Source organism: Zea mays, chromosome 3, assembly GCF_902167145.1.
Source record: "Zea mays cultivar B73 chromosome 3, Zm-B73-REFERENCE-NAM-5.0, whole genome shotgun sequence".
Lineage (NCBI taxonomy): Eukaryota > Viridiplantae > Streptophyta > Magnoliopsida > Poales > Poaceae > Zea > Zea mays.
Window position 1 is genome coordinate 191507339 of NC_050098.1, and position 18810 is coordinate 191526148.

Below are 18810 nucleotides of genomic sequence, written 5' to 3' on the forward strand. Positions count from 1 at the left end.
TCCCAAACTCGTACCCGTGAAAAATATCTACACCCATTAAAAAACTCATACCCATGACAGGTTTGAAATTTGGCCCAAATATGTACCCATCGGGTTAGCGAGTACCCCAGGTTACACGCGGGTTTCATCTTAAATATGCTTGTTCTTCTCATAATCAATAAGTATTATAATGATTAATGAGATCACGATCCAAAATTTATGTGATGAACAACGAGTTCATGATTTGGTATAAAATTATTAGTACAAAGAATGAAATACGAATAATAAGTTGTATAATCAAGTGAGCATGCACTAAGTTACCCATCCACCACATATATAATGCTAGTAAAAGCTATAATGGTAAGTAAGCAACGCTCTCACCACATACACGAGGAGAAGTGTTATTGTTGGGCAATGGGGAAGTGTTGTTGTTAGACAATAACAAACCTGCAACATATGTGAAAGCGATGATAGACCCAAATTTCGAGATATGGCAAGTCGCCATGAGAACCGAGATAGATTCCATGGGAGACAATCAAGTTTGGAACTTGGTTGACCCACCTAATGGTGTTAGACCCATAGAGTGCAAATGAATCTATAACAAGAAGAAAGACATAGATGAAAATGTTCACATCTATAAGGCTCGATTTGTTGCAAAGGGTTTTCGACAAGTTTAAGGAGTTGACTACGACATGACATTCTCACCAGTAGTGATGCTTAAATCTATTCGGATCATTATAGTTGTTGCCGCATATTTCGATTACGAGGTTTGGCAAATGGATGTCAAAACAACTTTCCTAAATGGAAACCTATATGAGGACATCTATATGATACATCATGAGGGTTTTGTCGGTCCAATCAATGCTGGAAAGATATGCAAACTTCATAAACCATTTATGGGTTGAAGCAAGCATCTCGGAGTTGGAACATCCGTTTTGATGAAGTGGTCAAGGTCTGGTTTTCATCAGAATGAAGAAGAAGCTTGTGTTTACAAGAATAAAAGTGGGAGCGTTATTGTATTTCTGATCTTGTATGTAGTTGACATATTGTTGATTAGGAATGACATTTGTTGGGGACTTGTTCTCAAATGCTATAAATTGAGAACAAGGCAACACAAAAACAGGTTATTTGTTAATGTCCTTCGTCCTTCGGAACATTATTTTTCTAAGGATAAAATGATCTTCGGACGAAGGTCATGAAGAACATACCTTCATCATCTCAACATATATATATAAACATATCAAGGGCGGATGAAGCATGTAAAACATAAGGGATAATGTGAACAAACATATAACATCATCATATACATTTCATATTATATAATCATAAATGAACAAATGAATAATGACAATATTGAATTACATTTGTACCTTTGGCTTGACAGAAAATGAAAGTACAAGCGTGACACAAAAATGAGTACAAGTCAGCGTGAACAGTACGGGGGCACTGTTCATCTATTTATAGGCACGGGACACAACCCGTGTAAAATTATATCCATGCCCTTCACATTTGCTAATGACTTTAAGGTAGTCCACCGATGTCTAAATAGCCTTTTCCCTTTTAAGTCGGTTCCCTTTTTTGCCGTTATGCCGAAGCTCCCTTGCGCGTAGCTTCGGCGTTGCCTCAACCTTCGTATTGTTCGTGCTTTTCACACTGTGTGGTTTTGATCCGAGTTCGAAGGCACCTGTTCATATATTACACTCGGGAAACATTGTTAAATCATGTTTTTGAGGACCTTCGGAAGACGAAGGCCCCCAACAGTAGCCCCTCGCAATATTAATTTGTTAGAATGACGAATTCAGATTGCGACATGGATGAAGGCCCTAAGCCAAAGGTCCGAAAAACACCTTCCCTTTGCTAGAATAGCAACAGTCAATGACAGACGGGGCCCTCCAACTTGGAGCGCACTGGGCGTATAAATAGGAACTCACACCGACTGCACTTGATACACTGCTTGTGTCATTTGCCTTATTTTCTCAATTTTATAACTTGTGCTTACTAGCGCTTGATAGCTCTCAAGCTTTTGAGCCTCGGTTTGAAGGACACGTTTCTGTCATTTCCGAAGAGAAGATGTCTCAAGACAAGAAGACAGTTGCTGAGACGAAGCTAACTGAAGAGGAGAAGCTCCTTGAGGAGAAGACTGCTGGATTTGTTGAGTCAATAGCAAAAACAAATACAGAGAAGATTACTAAAGAGATACTGGAAGGCTTGTCTGAAGATACTGATGATAGCGACAACTATGATGTGGAGAGTGGAGGCAAAGACTCTGAAGATCGGCCCTGGCGACCAAGTCATGCAGTCTTCGGGAAATCAACTATCAAACAGAGTCATCTTGATAATATGAGAGGAAGGTATTTTCGAGATATGTCTATTGTGAGGGATGACGTAGACAGGGCCATTCCTGCTCCCGAAGAAAACGAAGTTGTGATCTTCCGAAGCTTCTTCAAAGCTAGACTTCGGTTCCCGTTGAGCAGATTTGTGGTTGAAGTTTTAAAGACATACTAGATTTTCCTTCACCAGATCACTCCCGAAGCAGTTATTAGAATGGGGATCTTCGTCTGGGCTGTGAGAAGTCAAGGTCTAGAGCCAAGTGCAAGATGTTTTTGCAGTATGCATGAACTTTAGTATGAGACGAAGGCCTGGGGTAAAGAACAATATCATAACAATTTTGGTTGCTGTAGCTTCGTTGCTCGCTCTGGCGCAAGCTACCCAGTGCCAACGTTTCGGAAGAGATGGTCCGGGGCCTGGATGGAAGAGTGGTTTTATGTGAAAAATGATTTGAAGGTGAGAGAAGATATTAAAGAGATCATCATGCGCCCCATCTGGTCCCGCTTCGGCCTTCGAAAGCTGAAGGTAGAAATTGACGAGGCAACCGAAGCCTGCAGAAGGGCCTTCGGCACAGTTTGCTCTTTTATTGGGACAAGAGACTTACTTCAAGAACATATAGCTTACAGGATATGGCCACTTATAGACAGCTGGGAAATGCCGAAAGAAACCATTGTTAACCCTAGCGAAGGTGGCCTGGTTCGATTGAAGTACACCTTCAAGTTAGGGGATAAATTTGTCGAACCAAATGATGACTGGGTGAAGTGCATTGAAAATACTAGCGATGAATTACTTGGAACATATTCCAAGACCGAGGACAATGCACTATATGCGGCCTTCGGGAGTCGAAAAAAGAAAAGATTAAATAGGGTTTTTGATGCTATTGGATTTGTATAGCCTAACTATCGCTACCCGCCACGAGGGCAGAAAAGAAAGGGTACAACTTCTGGAAAGGTTGCCGCTTCGGCCGCTCCAGACGAGCCTGCTCCCAAGAGTAAAAAACTGAAAGTCCTTACCCACCGGCCACGGTATATTGAACCGGCCGTGGTGCCTGAATTTGGCGGAGAAACTTCTTCAACTGCTAAACCAAAGGAGCCCATCTCCCCTACACAGAAGGCTGAAAATCCAGCTGTAATGCCAAAGGTACCCTCAGCCGAGTTAGCTGAGCCGAAGACTGATAAAACTGAGGAGCCAAGAATTGGAGGAACAAAAATATTAGAAGTTTTAAGCCCTTCGGCAAAAGTGACAGTGCCGAAGGCACAAAAAGGTCTTGCGGCAACTCCTAAAAGAAAAAGGATGGCAAGTGTACTAGATGTGCTAGAATCAGTAAAGGCTTCAAGCTCTATTCCTTCATGGAAAATTGCCGAAGCTTCGAAAATGCAAATCGAAGCTGAAACAAAACCAGCCGAAGTTGAAGCTGCAGTGAGCCAGGCTAGTGCCGAAGCCAGACCTTCAAAGCCTGCTGAGAAAAAACCCTCGGAAATTGAAGAGAAGGCAACAGAGGAAGAGGCTATAGAACAAACTTTGCCTGAAAAAGTTGTCGCTCCTGCTCCCAAAGCTTTAAAAGAAAGTATTGAATATATCATCCATCATGCTTCGGGAAAAAGACTCTCTAAAGAAGAAGAACGAGAAGCTCAACACTATTCCCAGAAGCTGAAATATCCAAAGGGGGCATTAGTGTTCAACGGCAGTGAAGAGGAAGATTTCTTGTATTGTCTCCCAGATAGCAAAGATATATCTGTTTGCTGGGAGATGGTTAGAAGCTTTGGATTCCCAACGTTAGAAGATGGCCTCTCAGTACTGTCGAAAGATGAATTGGCCGATAGTTTGGCATATAATAGTATAAAGGTGCGAAAATCAATTTTTGTATTTAAAACGAATTATTTCATTTGTTTATACTTAATACTATACTCCTTTTGCATGGCTTAATCCTTAGCAATGCCCTCAGGGCACAGAAAAATATCGAAGACGAAGGATGCACAATAGCTCTGAACAACCTTCGCTCGGAAGTAATTGAACTAAGGAACGAAGGCCTTGAAAAGGATAAAATATTAATTTCATTGGTGAGCAAAATAAAAGAAGATGAGGCTAGTTCCAAAGCTCAAGCTGAGGCCCAGAAAAGTGAAATTGAAGACCTTCGGAAGCAATTAGCTGAGGCCAAATTAAAATGCATTGTTGCCGAAGCTGACCGAGATGCCAGTGAATACTAGAAAAATTATTTTGAAAAAACAGTTGCAGAGCTTCGCGCATCCAAAGAAAGATGCTTTGAAAAATCTGTGGAGTGTGTGAAAAAGATAAAGGCTAGCTTCGCCAACGTGGGCGCGTACTCAAACGAAGACAACTTCATACGAGGCGACCCTGAGGGCGTCATCGAGTGGATCAGTGGTGAAGCCGAAGCTTTTGAGGAGATTTTAAGTGATCGTGGGGACGTCTGTGCATTTTCTGGTGCGAGAGGGGTTGCAGCCGTTTTGGAGAAGGCAGTTTGCGAACACGTTAAAACATTGGCCCAGGCCAAAGATGCCTTCTCTGTTGACGATACGAAGGACCCCTCGGCCGAAGCGAGTTTAATAGGCGGAAAAATTTTCACTGGTATCTGGGAAAATGGCGGCCGAGGGATGACTCATGAAATAATGAAGAAGAGCGAAAAAGATATTCATGACACTCGAGAAGCAACAAAAGAAGCTGAAAAAACTGCGAAACTCGAAAGACGGATAGGTATTACTTAATGGCTTTTAGCTTTGTTGTTTATTTTTGAGACTTCGAACTAATTTATGTCTTCTACCGCAGCTGAACTATCTCCTCCCCTAGAGCCATTTGACCCACTAGCAGACCCAGAGACAAAGAAAGCAATAGAAATTATTAATATGGCCGAAGCTATTGTAGACGAAGTTGTTACCAAACTGCTAACCGAAGCTGCAGAAAAAGTTCTGAATGAAGAAGAGTTGCTATTGTAAAAACATTTCTAGAATATTAATGTAACATTTGCCGAACTATGTTTGTAATATTTGATGCTTATAGATTTGAATGTAATATATGAATTGTTCGTAATTCAGTTCTTTGCGATGCATGAAACTTTATGTACATACCGTTTTTGAGCCTTCGGCGAAAAAAACACCTTCCCTTCTTTTCATGCTTCGTAAAGAAGAGTTTTTATGCCTCGTAAGAATTATCCACATTTTGTAAAATCATCAATACTTCATAAACAATAAATTCCTCTTTCCACATCAGAACTGATGAAGCTGTAATTCTCAGCTTACTTTGTGCCTTGGCATCTTTCCATTTTTTGTAAAGCATTCTCCGAAGATCGGCCTCATTTCCAATTGATGTCATTGATGTGATATGATGTACGATGTGATGCTATGCGATATGATGCGATGATATGATGCAAAGAATGATGCTAATACCGAAGACACATACCCACGCTGAAACACAATATCTGCGTCCCCTTAGAAACCATCAAAAATCTCTTTGCCGTTTATTTTTCGGCTTCACCGCTTATTTTTCGGTGTAAGTTCTGCATCCCCTTAGGAACATCTTTTGAACTTCTTCGCCTTCTATTTCGGCGGTATTCACATTGACTTTTCGTGCTTCGTCTTCTATTCCGGCGGTATTCGCGTTGACTTTTCGCGCTTCACCTTATATTTTGGCGGTATTTGGCTCTGCATTCCCTTTGGAACGACTTTTGAGCAGAAAACTTACACTGCGCTCCCTTGGGAACGACTTTTTGTAGCTTCGACCAACTTACGCTGCGTTCCTTAGGAACGACTTTTGTAGCTTCGGTAAAACTTGCAATGCAATTTTTAGCTCTGCATTCCCTTAGGAACGACTTTTGAGCTTCGGCAGTTTTGAGCTTCGTAAGTGAGAAAGATATATTTCACTGTGACAAGAACGAAGCTATTACAAGAAATTAAAAATGACAAGAAGACTAGATTTACATTGATTGTTCCTTATTGAAAAGAAAATGACAATGAATGTAAAAATGCTTCAGAGGTAGGATATCTCTCAATAGATGTGTTTTGACTCTAGCACAGTACTGTTGACTGTGTGAGCTTCGGATTCCTCTCGCTGCTGACGAGTCTGATGGCTCCCTTCTGGCTGCTGACCTCGTGAATAGGCAGGTTGTAGTGGCAGTGGAGGTGGAAGTTGTGGCCAAGAAGCTTGTGGCTGACTAGCCGAAGCACATAACTTGCAGGATGATTACCCACATATTCTGGTATGTAGGGTGAGTGACACGAAGCAGTGTGTAGGACCTGCTTCGGTTGACTTTGCCGGGCTTCGGCTTCTGCGATCTCCTTCTGCTTTTGGATGGTGATTTGGCACATTCTTGTAGTATGGCCCTTGTCTTCACCACAAAATAGACAGTAAATATTCCTGGGTTGGTCCCCATATCTTCCTCCGAAGCTCCTGGCGCCTTTACCTCTTGGAGCTGGCGGCCGAAAAGAGGTTTGGTGCTGCCCCAAATATTGTGAAGAATACTGCAGCCTCTGCAGCTGACTTTCTCTGTCGTCATTCAGAGTGGAGTTGTAAATTGACCTGACATGCCTCGGGTGGATTCTTCCTTCGAAGCCCCTGGTCATCTCAGAGAACCTGTAAGCTTCCTCCCTTCTTTGGCAAAGTCATTGTTTGCCCGGATGTATTCATCCATCTTTTGAAGCAGCTTCTCCAGAGTCCGTGGAGGCTTTCTAGCAAAATACTGGGCAGTGGGTCCTGGACAAAGCCCCTTGATCATGGCCTCAATGACAATTTCATTGGGCACTGTAGGCGCTTATGCTCTCAGACGCAAGAACCTTCGGACATACGCCTGGAGATACTCCTCATGATCTTGCGTGCATTGAAACAGTGCCTAAGCTATGACTGGCTTCGTCTAGAAGCCTTGGAAACTTGTCACTAGCATATCCTTAAGCTTCTGCCATGAAGTAATAGTCCCTGACCGAAGAGAAGAATACCATGTTTGTGCCACATTCTTAACTGCCATGACGAAGGATTTAGCCATGACAACTGCATTGCCTCCGTATGAAGATATAGTCGCTTCATAACTCATCAAGAACTGCTTCGGATCTGAATGCCCATCATACATGGGGAGCTGAGGTGGCTTGTATGATGGAGGCCATGGGATAGCCTGTAGTTCTGCTGCCAAGGGAGAAGCATCATCAAATGTAAAGGTATCATGATTAAAATCATCATACCATCCATCCTCATTGAATAGGCCTTCTTGATGAAGCTCCCTGTGTTGAGGCCTTCGATCTTGTTCGTCTTGAGCAAGATGGCGTACTTCTTCAGTAGCTTCATCGATCTGCCTTTGAAGATCAGCTAGTTGGGACATCTTTTCCTTCTTCCGTTGTACCTGCTGATGGATTATCTCCATGTTTCTGATCTCCTGGTCCAACTCCTCCTGGAGTGTTGGACTGGTGGCCTTTCTTTTCTGGCTTCGGGCCTCTCGAAGAGAGAGGGTCTCCTGATTTGGGTCTAGTGGCTGAAGTGCGACAGCCCCTGGCGCTGAAGCTTTCTTCGGCGGCATGACGAAGGTCGGTGCTTGCCGAAGGTGGTCGAAAAAGGGTTCACCGGAGGTGGGCGCCAATGTTGGGGACTTGTTCTCAAATGCTATAAATTGAGAACAAGGCAACACAAAAACAGGTTATTTGTTAATGTCCTTCGTCCTTTGGAACATTATTTCCCTAAGGATACAATGATCTTCGGACGAAGGTCATGAAGGACATACCTTCATCATCTCAATATATATATATATAAACATATCAAGGGCGGATGAAGCATGTAAAACATAAGGGATAATGTGAACAAACATATAACATCATCATATACATTTCTTATTATATAATCATAAATGAACAAATGAATAATGACAATATTGAATTACATTTGTACCTTCGGCTTGACAGAAAATGAAAGTACAAGCGTGACGCAAAAATGAGTACAAGTCAGCATGAATAGTACCGGGGCACTGTTCATCTATTTATAGGCACGGGACACAGCCCGTGTAAAATTACATCCATGCCCTTCACATTTGCTAATGACTTTAAGCTAGTCCACCGAGGTCTAAATAGTCTTTTCCCCTTTAAGTCGGTTCCCTTTTTTGCCGTTCTGCCGAAGCTCCCTTGCGCGTAGCTTCGGCGCTGCGTCAACCTTCGTCTTGTTCGTGCTTTTCACACTGTGTGGTTCTGATCCAAGTTCGAAGGCACCTGTTCATATATTACACTCGGGAAACATTGTTAAATCATGTTTTTGAGGACCTTTGGAAGACGAAGGCCCCCAACAACATTCCTATGCTAGAATCCACCAAAGCTTCACTAAAAAGATTTTTTCTATAAAGGACTTAGGGGAAGCAACATATATTTTAGGCATAAGGATCTATAGAGATAGGTCGAAGAGGATTATAGGATTAAGTCAAGATACATACATTGACAAGGTGGTCAAACGGTTCAACATGGAACAGTCCAAGAAAGGGTTCTTGCTGAAGGATTATGGGGAGGCTACACTAGCGCACAACAAAATTTTCGACCCCATAAAACCAAGAACTACTGCAGCTATAGGTCATGGAATTACCACTAGACGTGTCGAGCAACAAAAGACGTCTCGATGTAGATGAACGTGTTGAGCAAATGAGCAGTGTTGTGCAATCGCTGGCGTCCTTCACGTCCTCGTGCGGTTCTTCCTAGTGCTCAAGGTGCAGCACCTTCGAGATATCCACACATACAGGGAGGAAGTGCCGCGTTCTGAACTGCTAAGTTCGCGATGGTGTCTAGACGAGGGTGAGGGGCGGGCGGCTGCTCGTTTACTAGTGGCAAATTAGGGTTCTCTTAATCGCGCCCCTATCCCTCATTATATAGGCGTTCTGGTGTGCTTCTGACTCCAAGACCCATCAGTAACTCTAAAGTCCTATCTAATTTCAGATCTAATCCGATTTAGGCTTCCTTTCCCTTAAGTGTGTGACCCTATAGGTTCACGTACATATAGACATGGCCCAAGTACTCTTACTTGACCCAATAATTGATAGAGGCCTCTAGCAATACATGTCAACTCATATGCGCAGGTAAAGATCATATCAGACGAACCATTACAACATTACATATATGATGTTCCCTTTGTCTCACAATATTTGGTCTGGCTCTAAGTTGACCTCTCTTTCTCGATACTGTGAATTGGAATCCTTTCATCGGTTAACACTTAACCCTAGCATGACCGTGCATTTCTTGATCCAATCACTCGAGAGGCACAGAGATATCTCTCTCAAGAAGAGAGGGACAAATTCCATCTTGACTGACCATGCTTCACAGCATGCTTTCTGACAAACCCAAAACTATTTTTATAACTACCTAATTACGAAGTAGCGTTTGATAGTCTCTAAGTAAGTCAATTCACATCTTGAGAACATGCGACAATTTCAGGTCTAAGGACACAGTATACATATTGCAAAAAGAGAACTATATTACAATATCTCACGTTGGATCGGTCCAGCCTCATGTCATACATGCACCCACATTATTAGGTTAACATCTTCATGTCCATGACTTGTGAAATATAGTCATCAACTAATACATGTGCTAGTCATCGACCCTGACTAGGGACATCATTTAGAATAACCATACAAGTAAAGAATCTCACAAACAATTCACATAATTGTTAATCAATACAAGGTGTCTTTCATGGATATTCAATTAAGTTATATATATATGTATATATATATAATGGATACAAGGAAATATGCTCATCTCTATGATCATTTTTAGGGCATATTTCTAACACTTGCCTATGTCACATGGTATACACCTCATCCGGAAGCTGTGTCCTGCAATGGCTAATGAGCAGGAGCGCATGAGTAAGGTACAATATGATTCAGTAATTGGATCTAACATGTAAGCCATGATAAGTATGCGGCCAAATGTTTTATACGCTCTAAGTGCTACAAGTAAGCACTAGGTTGATCCAGGTGAGGGTCACCGGACAGCTGTAAAAGACATTTTTAAGTACTTCAAAAGGACTAAAGATATGTTCCTAATCTACGGAGGTAAAGATGAGCTCGTTGTAACTGGTTACACCGATGCAAGCTTCCAAACTGATCTGGACGAGTTAAAATCGCAATCAGGTTTTGTGTTCACAATAAATAGTGGTGCTTTAGTCAGAAAAGTTCCAAGCTGGAGACCGTGACTGATTATACAATAGAAGTCGAGTACATTACAACTTCTAAATCTACAAAGGAAGGTGTTTTGGATAAGAAAGTTCATCATCGAACTTGGTGTGTTTCCTAATGTGTCTAGCCCATTGAACCTCTAGTGTGATAATAATGGGGTTATTGTGCAAGCTAAGGAGCCAAGAAACCACCAGAAAAGCAAACACGTACTGCTGAAACTTTACATCATATGGGAGTTTGTTAGGTGGGGTGAGATCAAGATATGCAAGATACATACGGATTTAAATGTTGTTGATCCTTTGACAAAACCTCTTCCACAACCTAAATATGAGGCACACATCAGATATACGGGTATTAGATATCTTCTAGATTAGCTCTAGTGCAAGCGGGAGACTGTTAAAAATATGTCCTATAGATAATCATAGAGATGGGCATATTTCTCTCTCTCTCTATGTGTATATATATATTTCTCTCTGTCGATTCTTGTTAATGCTTGAATAATATTCTTATCAAAATATTTTATGCGCGGTGTTCCACATTTGTTCTGAGGGGCAACAGTGTCATGAAGATGATTCAAATAGTACAACTATATAGCGAAAAATATTATATAACTCTTGAGTACATGATTCGTTTTTTGACACATAACAGAGCACAATATAATGTAAATGAGAGTTGAATATGTAAAATTGGCTGCATAATACAGACAAAGGATCATGCTATGCTTACAAGAATTGCGATGGAGCAGTCGTATATGGTTGTAGAAACATTGGTGATGCTCCTAGTGTGCCACTTCTTCGCCGCTTGGCATAGGTCATTGAATATGAGCTGGCACCGATCATTGAATATGAGTTGGCAGTTGGCACCGGTCCATCTTGTAAAAACGATACATTTCTTCAGTTGGTGTTGACATTTAATGCTATATATTGTTGACCTTATCATAAAATTAAGTTGAGTTCAATAAATTTATCATGTTAGCATAAAGCTAATATGTTATCTTAGCATCTTTCAATATTTTTTTGAAAGAATAGCATCTTTCAATATTAATGAGGTATGAGGTTTCAACATTTTTTTTGAAAGAATAGCATCTTTCAATATTAATGAGATATGAGGTTTCAACGTTTCGTATTTGGGGCTTATTTTTACGATTCAAATGATCATATCTACTTTCTTTAATGGATATGAGTATGGCTTTATGTCAATTGGATATCTTACCCTCTGCCATCTAATGATACAGCTGTGTTAATATGCATGTGAAATGATAGAATTGTGCTGAGATGGATGGTACACAATCACAACTATAATTATTTACGATGTAATTATAGTAGTAAATTTGCATCAACACTATATAATGAGAAGGAAAGGCAGAGGCTTCTTGTAATGCAAAAATATTGTTCCGCTAGCTGCTACCTGCTATTAAGCTGAGCATAAAGCAATTATATTACTTGACCAGATGGCGTACTATTTTTTGAAATCTCTATTGTAAAACAGGATGAAAATGCAGGGCAACTAGCTGAATCACAAACAAAGCAACACTTACAGCGAATTGGTTATGCAGTGAACAAGCAAACATGACCCTTTAAAAGAAAAGGTAAAAAATAAGCTTTTTTTATAAAGAACGAAGAAACATGGGTAAAAATGTCATCATGATCCTTTACTATGATGAGCATTAATATTGCTCAGGAGAGTCGACAGGCCCCTTCAACATACAAAGGTAATAACCATTACTGAACAACACAGCATCTGACAGCAATTCAATCTTTTGACGAACATGTTTTTACTATATTAAGGAGGTAAATGTCGTCCCTTCTCATTCACAACAGGGTTTAACAAGAACATGAACACAACTATTGGGCAAATGTCGAAATGAAAGAAATTTTTTGATGCTGGACCAGCACTGCCTGCCAGAGATACATTAGTCCATGGGAGTAGAGGACAGCTTTTGCTTCGGGCAAAAATTCCAGCACTCCTGCCATGTAGACTTCTATGCAGTCCTTTCTGATACACGAGAGACCATAGACAATGAAATCCAAGACACATATTTACCTCAGGGTTTCAGATTCGATGCACAGTTGCTTTCAATGCATCTAGTATAGTAGACCTGAGTATCCATTTGAGTTTCGACCGGTGCTGATTGCCTTCCTCTTCTGTCCACCACTATCCAGCAAAACTCTCTTTACTAGTCTCACTCAAATGGATTCCTAGGTGGAAAAGCTCCTTGATGTGTTGAACTCCTGTAATAAAGTGATGGTTTATAAAGTAATGTACGTTACCAACTATATGTGCAAGTATCAAGAAGCTTACAACATGTGAGAGTCCTGTCCTGCCACATAGGATAAACCTCCTGAATCAAAAATCGGATATGGTATTAACAGCGAGAATTTTCAGTCTTTCTGTGACCGTTTGTGCATGAGTAATATGAGCCAAGAATAAGAACCTTGAGGCCCAGAAGGAATATATGACATAGTGGAATTCTGAGAAATCCATGGCTCTGTTAAGCTCCCCGAATAATCTGTGAGAGTGTGATGATCTGGTAATGTTTCTTGCAGTGAGGTCAAATCCATGAACTGAAAAGGGGAACCAAAAGGTGTCAGTGAATAAAGAGAACCAAGAAAAAGAGTATTAGAACCAAAGAATTTTGTACACAGACTCCAGTCCTGTCTTTGTATTCACATAATAAACGAAAAATGAACTAAAATTCAACGAAAAACAAACAAAGACAAGGAACACATTTTCTTCCAATGGGAGCCAAAGTTGCTTGAGGCATACATCTTAGGAAATTTTGGAGATTGAAAGTTCATGGTAAGTCTTGCTCTAAGACGGAGCCTTTGGTGGAGGCTATTAAGAACTCAGATTTGAATTTCTTGTACTATAGCTCTGTTTGAAGCATTGTAGGCTGGCATAGGCTAGTTGGCTCTTTCGCTTAATTTCTTTTGTATATTCATATTCCAGCCATGAATACTGTGGTTTCAAATAAGAAGCTTATAAATAGAAGGAACAGAATTACTAGCCCGCATCTATTCCTAATACTATTATAAATCAGAAAAAAAATACCATGTCATTGGCGTCAACGTCGGATTCAAATGCCATGTCAAATGGATTTGTTGATTTTTCAGGATGAGAGACCATGCCACCCTGAAATAAAATTCATCAAATTGTTACCATGGTAAAATAATCCTGTTTTGACACTTGGGTAAACTGATTCCAGTTATCCAGTAGCACTATGACAGGGAGATTACAAGAAATAAAAGGCATTCAAAAAGCCAAATGGCATCCTCAGGTGCCCATGGGAGTAACGTCACATTATGGGAGCCTCAAAATGCGTAGTCCAAATTGTCTTAGTAAAATATTCCCTCGGTGTTTATGATAAGCTAGATAATGCCATATCAAGTACACCCCACAAACAAAATATACATTATATGTTAAAGGGCATAATTTTAATGTCTTCATGTTTGCTCTCAGTAAAAATGGACCAAACAGGTAAGAAAGATAACTGGCTAACACAGGAAAGAACCTTAATCATGGATAAAACATACCAAATGGGGCTGGAGTGATGGAGACGATGGTCCAACCACCTCAACATGTGAAATATTGAAGCCAGAAAACACATCCCTAGGAGTTGGCCTTTCAGGCTCATCCCTAACTAAATCCTAAAGAATGATTCAGAACATTGAGTCCAGTCTTCATTGAGAAAAATATACTTTTTGAGTCGTTAACTGAAACTTATGTACCTGTGGAATTCTGGATTCAACATATGGACCACTTGGCATAGAGAATTGATGAGCTTCTACTTGAGACATAGTATTAAATGTGAACAGATCATTTGATGCGCTCTGAGTAGATTCACCAAAGGCATTCCAAGACTATAAACAAGCAGAGAAAGTTACTAAACATGTGAAGCTATAATAACCCATTAAACAGCCTCATATGTCAAATGACAAACCAAAGGCATTCCAAGACTATAAACAAGCAGAGAAAGTTACTAAACATGTGAAGCTATAATAATCCATTAAACACACATATGTCAAATGACAACGTTACCTGAGAATTTTCGTTGAGGACAGGGATCTTCACTTCCTCAGCATTTAAACTCCAGTTATCCATCATAGCCGGAGAATTTTGTGACCCAATTACATTTGGTGGCGAAGTTGGTAATGTTAATTGGTCAATTCCTTTAGCAATACCATCAGATGGAGAGAATGCAGCAGGCACCTGACCTTGCACATTTGAAACAGATGTCAACAATCCATGTTGCACGTCAAAGAAAGCCCATCCATCATTAGCAGGAAATGGAACTGCCGATGGAATTTTCTGAACAGTAGACAAATGCGGCAAATGTTGGTCAAAGCCAGCAAACAGATCTATTGGCTGAGAGGGTAAGGGTGTTGCTGGTTCCTGCAAAATTGACAGACTGAACAAATCTTGGTGCACAGCATGAGATGTGGCGAGTGCTTCAGCTGATGGCATTATGCCCTTCTGAACAACATTATGGGCAGGTTCTTTAGCAACAACAGAATGACTGGATACACCATCTGTATTATGAGAAGCTGGTAACTGTTCATTAAAGCCAGCAAACAGATCTATCGGTGCAGCAGATGTGACAGGATGTTGCACAGTTGATTGATCAAAGAGGCCAAGAGGTGTGGAAGTCGTTGGTTGTACTGGAGCATGCATCGGCACCACATTTTCAATCTGAGCGCAACTATGTTGCACTGGTTTCCTGGTGGCAACAATTTGGCTACCTAAATCAGCAGGTTTGTGAGGTATCAAGTTGTGATTGTCGGATGGGGAGGCATATTGTTGTGTCGAACAGGCCTCAGGAGAAGGTACAGTCTGATGGTTTACAGCACAATGCACTGACTTTTCTGTTGGTGCATCAGGTGGGTAACCTGATTCAATTGATTTGTTGGAAACTGAGCTACCATCAAATGATCCAAAACTTCCAGAAGAAGTTGTTCGCTGCACATAAAAAGAAGGAACGATTTATATATAATCCACTATACTTGGAAGACATTTCTAAGTCCAAGAGGCATTTACTGGAAAGGAAAGGAAACAGAAGAATCAAAAACCTGTGGACGTCGAACTCCATTGAAATCTATTTGTGAAGCTGCGTTAGGACATTTCTGGGTTTGAGGATTGTCAGCAGAGACATTTCTTGAATGGTGGACTGAGGGACTACTGTAGCCTGTCTCCTGAGAGCTAGGAGAAAGCACATCATTTCTGAAGTCGCCAGTGCTTGAGGCTGAGAAGTCAGAAAACCTTGATCCTGAACTTTCATTGGCAAAACGGTCTTCATTCATCTGATCTCGCAAACGACCTGGACTGAATAGTAGGTTGCCAAGTTTCCCATCGAAGAGCGCCCTATCTGAAGGCCTTCTAGCAAGTGTGTTCACTTGCTTACCATATCGTCTATCTTCATATTGAAAATCATAGGGTGGGCTCTGGGAATATGAATGATAAGAACTAGGTCTTCTCATGTCATGGTCATTGCTCTTCATACTCTGCCAGAAAAAAAATGGAAACTATAATTGAAGCATATACGTGGACTCTGGTAGTTTCAGCAGGAATATGTGGACGACTATGGAAATTAGTTGGAATAGCAATATGGGCTATGGTAGTTCAAAGGTTAATAAAGACATCGCAATTACTTAAATCTCCATAATTCTGTTCACTAGATTTATACAAAGGATAATACAATGTACTCACAAGACACGTCAGCTCATTACCTCACTTTCTGTGGCTGGTTTGTTAGAGGATCCACCAGCATACTTCTTATCCACATAAACAGCCCTGATAAATTCCCTTATCCTATCCGGATTGCTGAAGCAAAACATAAATAAGAATGAGAAACATAACATTCTTCTGATAGCATAAAACATAAGTACCCATAAAAACTCAGGAATGAACGGAACTCACGTGTTGATAGGCAACCTCATTCGTTGCCAATCCCAATCCTTTAGGTAGATGTCACGTGCTCGCTGCAGTAATGAGTTAATGACCTCAACTATAAGTGATAAAAGATGAAGGGGGGGTCTAGAAGTACAAGATAAAATAACTATGAGTTTTGTTTTACCTGGTTACCCCCCTGTTCGAGGGCCTGCACTTCTTGGGTAGTAAATTTGGACATTGACACCGACTTAACACGGTGAGTGAATTCACGGCTGTATATCACACCACAAGACGTCAAGAAGGTAATAACATCAAGAAGATACATCAGAACTAAAAGCAGACCAAACAAACAAAGGTTACAAATGTACAACAGGACTTGATTATCTGCTTCTCCAGTTGAAAACTGATTGTATGTGTAAGTAAAATATCCAGAGACTAGAGTTGTAAAATGGCATGATGGAAATTTCCATTAGGGAACTAACCGGAAAATAATGTGATAGCCCTTAAATGTAGATTTTCAGCCATGTTTGGGCAGCAGACAATACCATTTTGTTTTTCATCTAAAGCATGTTCTTATTATTTGCCTTGTTAGAAGCATCATATACCAAAACCATACATTTTCTAGCAAAAGCTAATAAGGTAGGGAAAAAGATACTCACTGAATTCCACTACATGACAGGCAAATGAAGGTCCAGAAATTGGTACACACATACTGTGGCCCCTATATAACAAAACAGAAGTGGTTCAGGTGAAATCAAGAGAATGGTATATAAAATAACACTTGGGCAAGAAACTGACAGAGTACATCACTGGATAAAGTTTTGTGCTGAACATCAAAGGTAGATTCAATAACAGTTAACCAAATGGGAAAATCAGTCAAAGGTAGATTCAATAACACTTAACCGAATGGGAAAATCAGCTCCAGTGACACACTATATTACATAAACTGGTATATGCAACCCAAATAGTACTTACTGACAGTTAAAATATTAAAAAGCTCAGCAATTCAGTCAACTATAAACAATTTAATTGTCAAACAGAAACAGAAGATGCAGACAACAGTAACAAAGCCAGTAAGTAGCTCAAATAAATCAAAGAACTATCTATTAACATACAAATCAAGCAATTGTGTGTTAGGAAACAGTGGCAACATTTACAGTTTCACAATCTAGAGTAAACTAGGGACGAAATAAAGTACCACAAGTGATCGAAGTAAAATAGCAACGAATATGTCATGGTCTGATATTGGAAACAATATAGAAATAATAATAATCGTCCAGCCAACAGGTACAGCTTGAAAATATAAACCAACGAACCAAAGTTCACAAGTAACTCGATATTTTTCGCAAATCTGAGCTAACCGCGTAACATTCCAAACGCAGACAGATTCCACTGCCTCCCATGTAACGATCCGCAAAGTGGAACAGCAGACGCCTCCCAATCAGCTTAGTAATGAACCAAAAGGCGATAGAGGGTTACCACACTGTTGCAATTGATGCACTTGCGGTTGGGCGGCAACTTCATGAGTCCGCGGATGATCTTCTCGTTCCTCTCCTCCTCCCTTCTGCTCCCCATCGTGCGCCGCAGAAATCAAAATATCCCCTCAGGATAAACCAAAGGATTCACCAGAAAAGACCGGCCGAAATTTCAACGAGCCCGGCCAGAATTTGGCGAGCCCTAGCTCGATTGGGGCCGGCAATCGGGCGCTGGTAGGGGATTGGAGGGGTCGGCGGCTAGGGTTTTGCGGGGGTGGAGAAGAGGAGGGGAGGGCGAATGGGAATAGCGGCGATGGCGAGCCTCGTCGAGAGAGATGGGAGAAGGAAAGGCGAAGCGAGAAAATTGGCTTTGAAAATTAGTGGCTGAAAGCCGACGGATCCGGAGCTTTTTTTTAATCGGAAAAAGCTTTTAACGGCGTCGTGACGTCAAATTGAATTCCTACGAGAAACGACCGCAACGTCGACAAGCAATGTACGTTCCGTGCGATTCCGTAAGCATATATAACGGTCTAATGCGACCATTTGTCCGTTTCGTCTGGGACCGCGATAAGCAAGCTGTACATGTCGGATGTTTTTGGCACACGAGCATCATTAACAAAATAGACTTTTGCATTATGAGTATGTAACTGTGCTCTAGTAACAAAAAAAAAGATTGAGAATGAGAAAGAAGACTGCTTGTTTTCTTCTATTTAAGGGACAAAGACGATATTTTGAGAGATTAAAAAAATAAGAAAAAACGGATTAAGAAAGGAGATCCAACGGAGTGTTTCTTTACTTTATTTCTCTGTATGACGGTTTTTTTAGAAATAATTGTTTTTCAATCTGGTGAAATTACATCTAGAAATATCACGCGTTTTTCATTTCTTCTAAATCCTAGCATTTTAAGTTTAACCGTTTTATTGAAAAAAGATTACTATTAATATTTTACTAGTCGGTTGCCCGTGTATTATAACGGCTTACAACAATATTCATGTAAAC

The 18810-nt window shown here is 40.7% G+C and overlaps 1 protein-coding gene across 5 annotated transcripts; it reads right to left on the reverse strand.

Moving 5' to 3' along the window:
- Positions 1-10003: 10003 nt before the first annotated feature.
- On the reverse strand, positions 10004-18348 carry LOC100279721 (uncharacterized). 5 transcript variants are annotated; one of them, XR_004856920.1, is made up of 15 exons: positions 17816-18348; positions 16996-17057; positions 16521-16608; positions 16364-16425; positions 16174-16267; positions 15517-15948; positions 14489-15406; positions 14179-14310; positions 13984-14097; positions 13502-13582; positions 12885-13014; positions 12752-12791; positions 12494-12681; positions 11177-11321; positions 10004-10771 (listed from the first exon to the last, which is right to left on the reverse strand). XR_004856920.1 is itself a non-coding variant. In NM_001152680.1 (13 exons), exons 1-13 carry the CDS (start codon positions 17909-17911, stop codon positions 12633-12635), a joined length of 2298 nt encoding a protein of 765 aa, NP_001146152.1. In that variant the 5' UTR covers positions 17912-18203; the 3' UTR covers positions 12212-12632. The 5 variants fall into 5 exon arrangements, 2 of the variants coding, with proteins under 2 accessions (XP_008672718.1, NP_001146152.1); XR_563469.3 differs by lacking the exons at positions 10004-10771; positions 11177-11321 and adding an exon at positions 12079-12416; XR_004856921.1 differs by lacking the exons at positions 10004-10771; positions 11177-11321; positions 13984-14097 and adding an exon at positions 12040-12416.
- Positions 18349-18810: the final 462 nt, after the last annotated feature.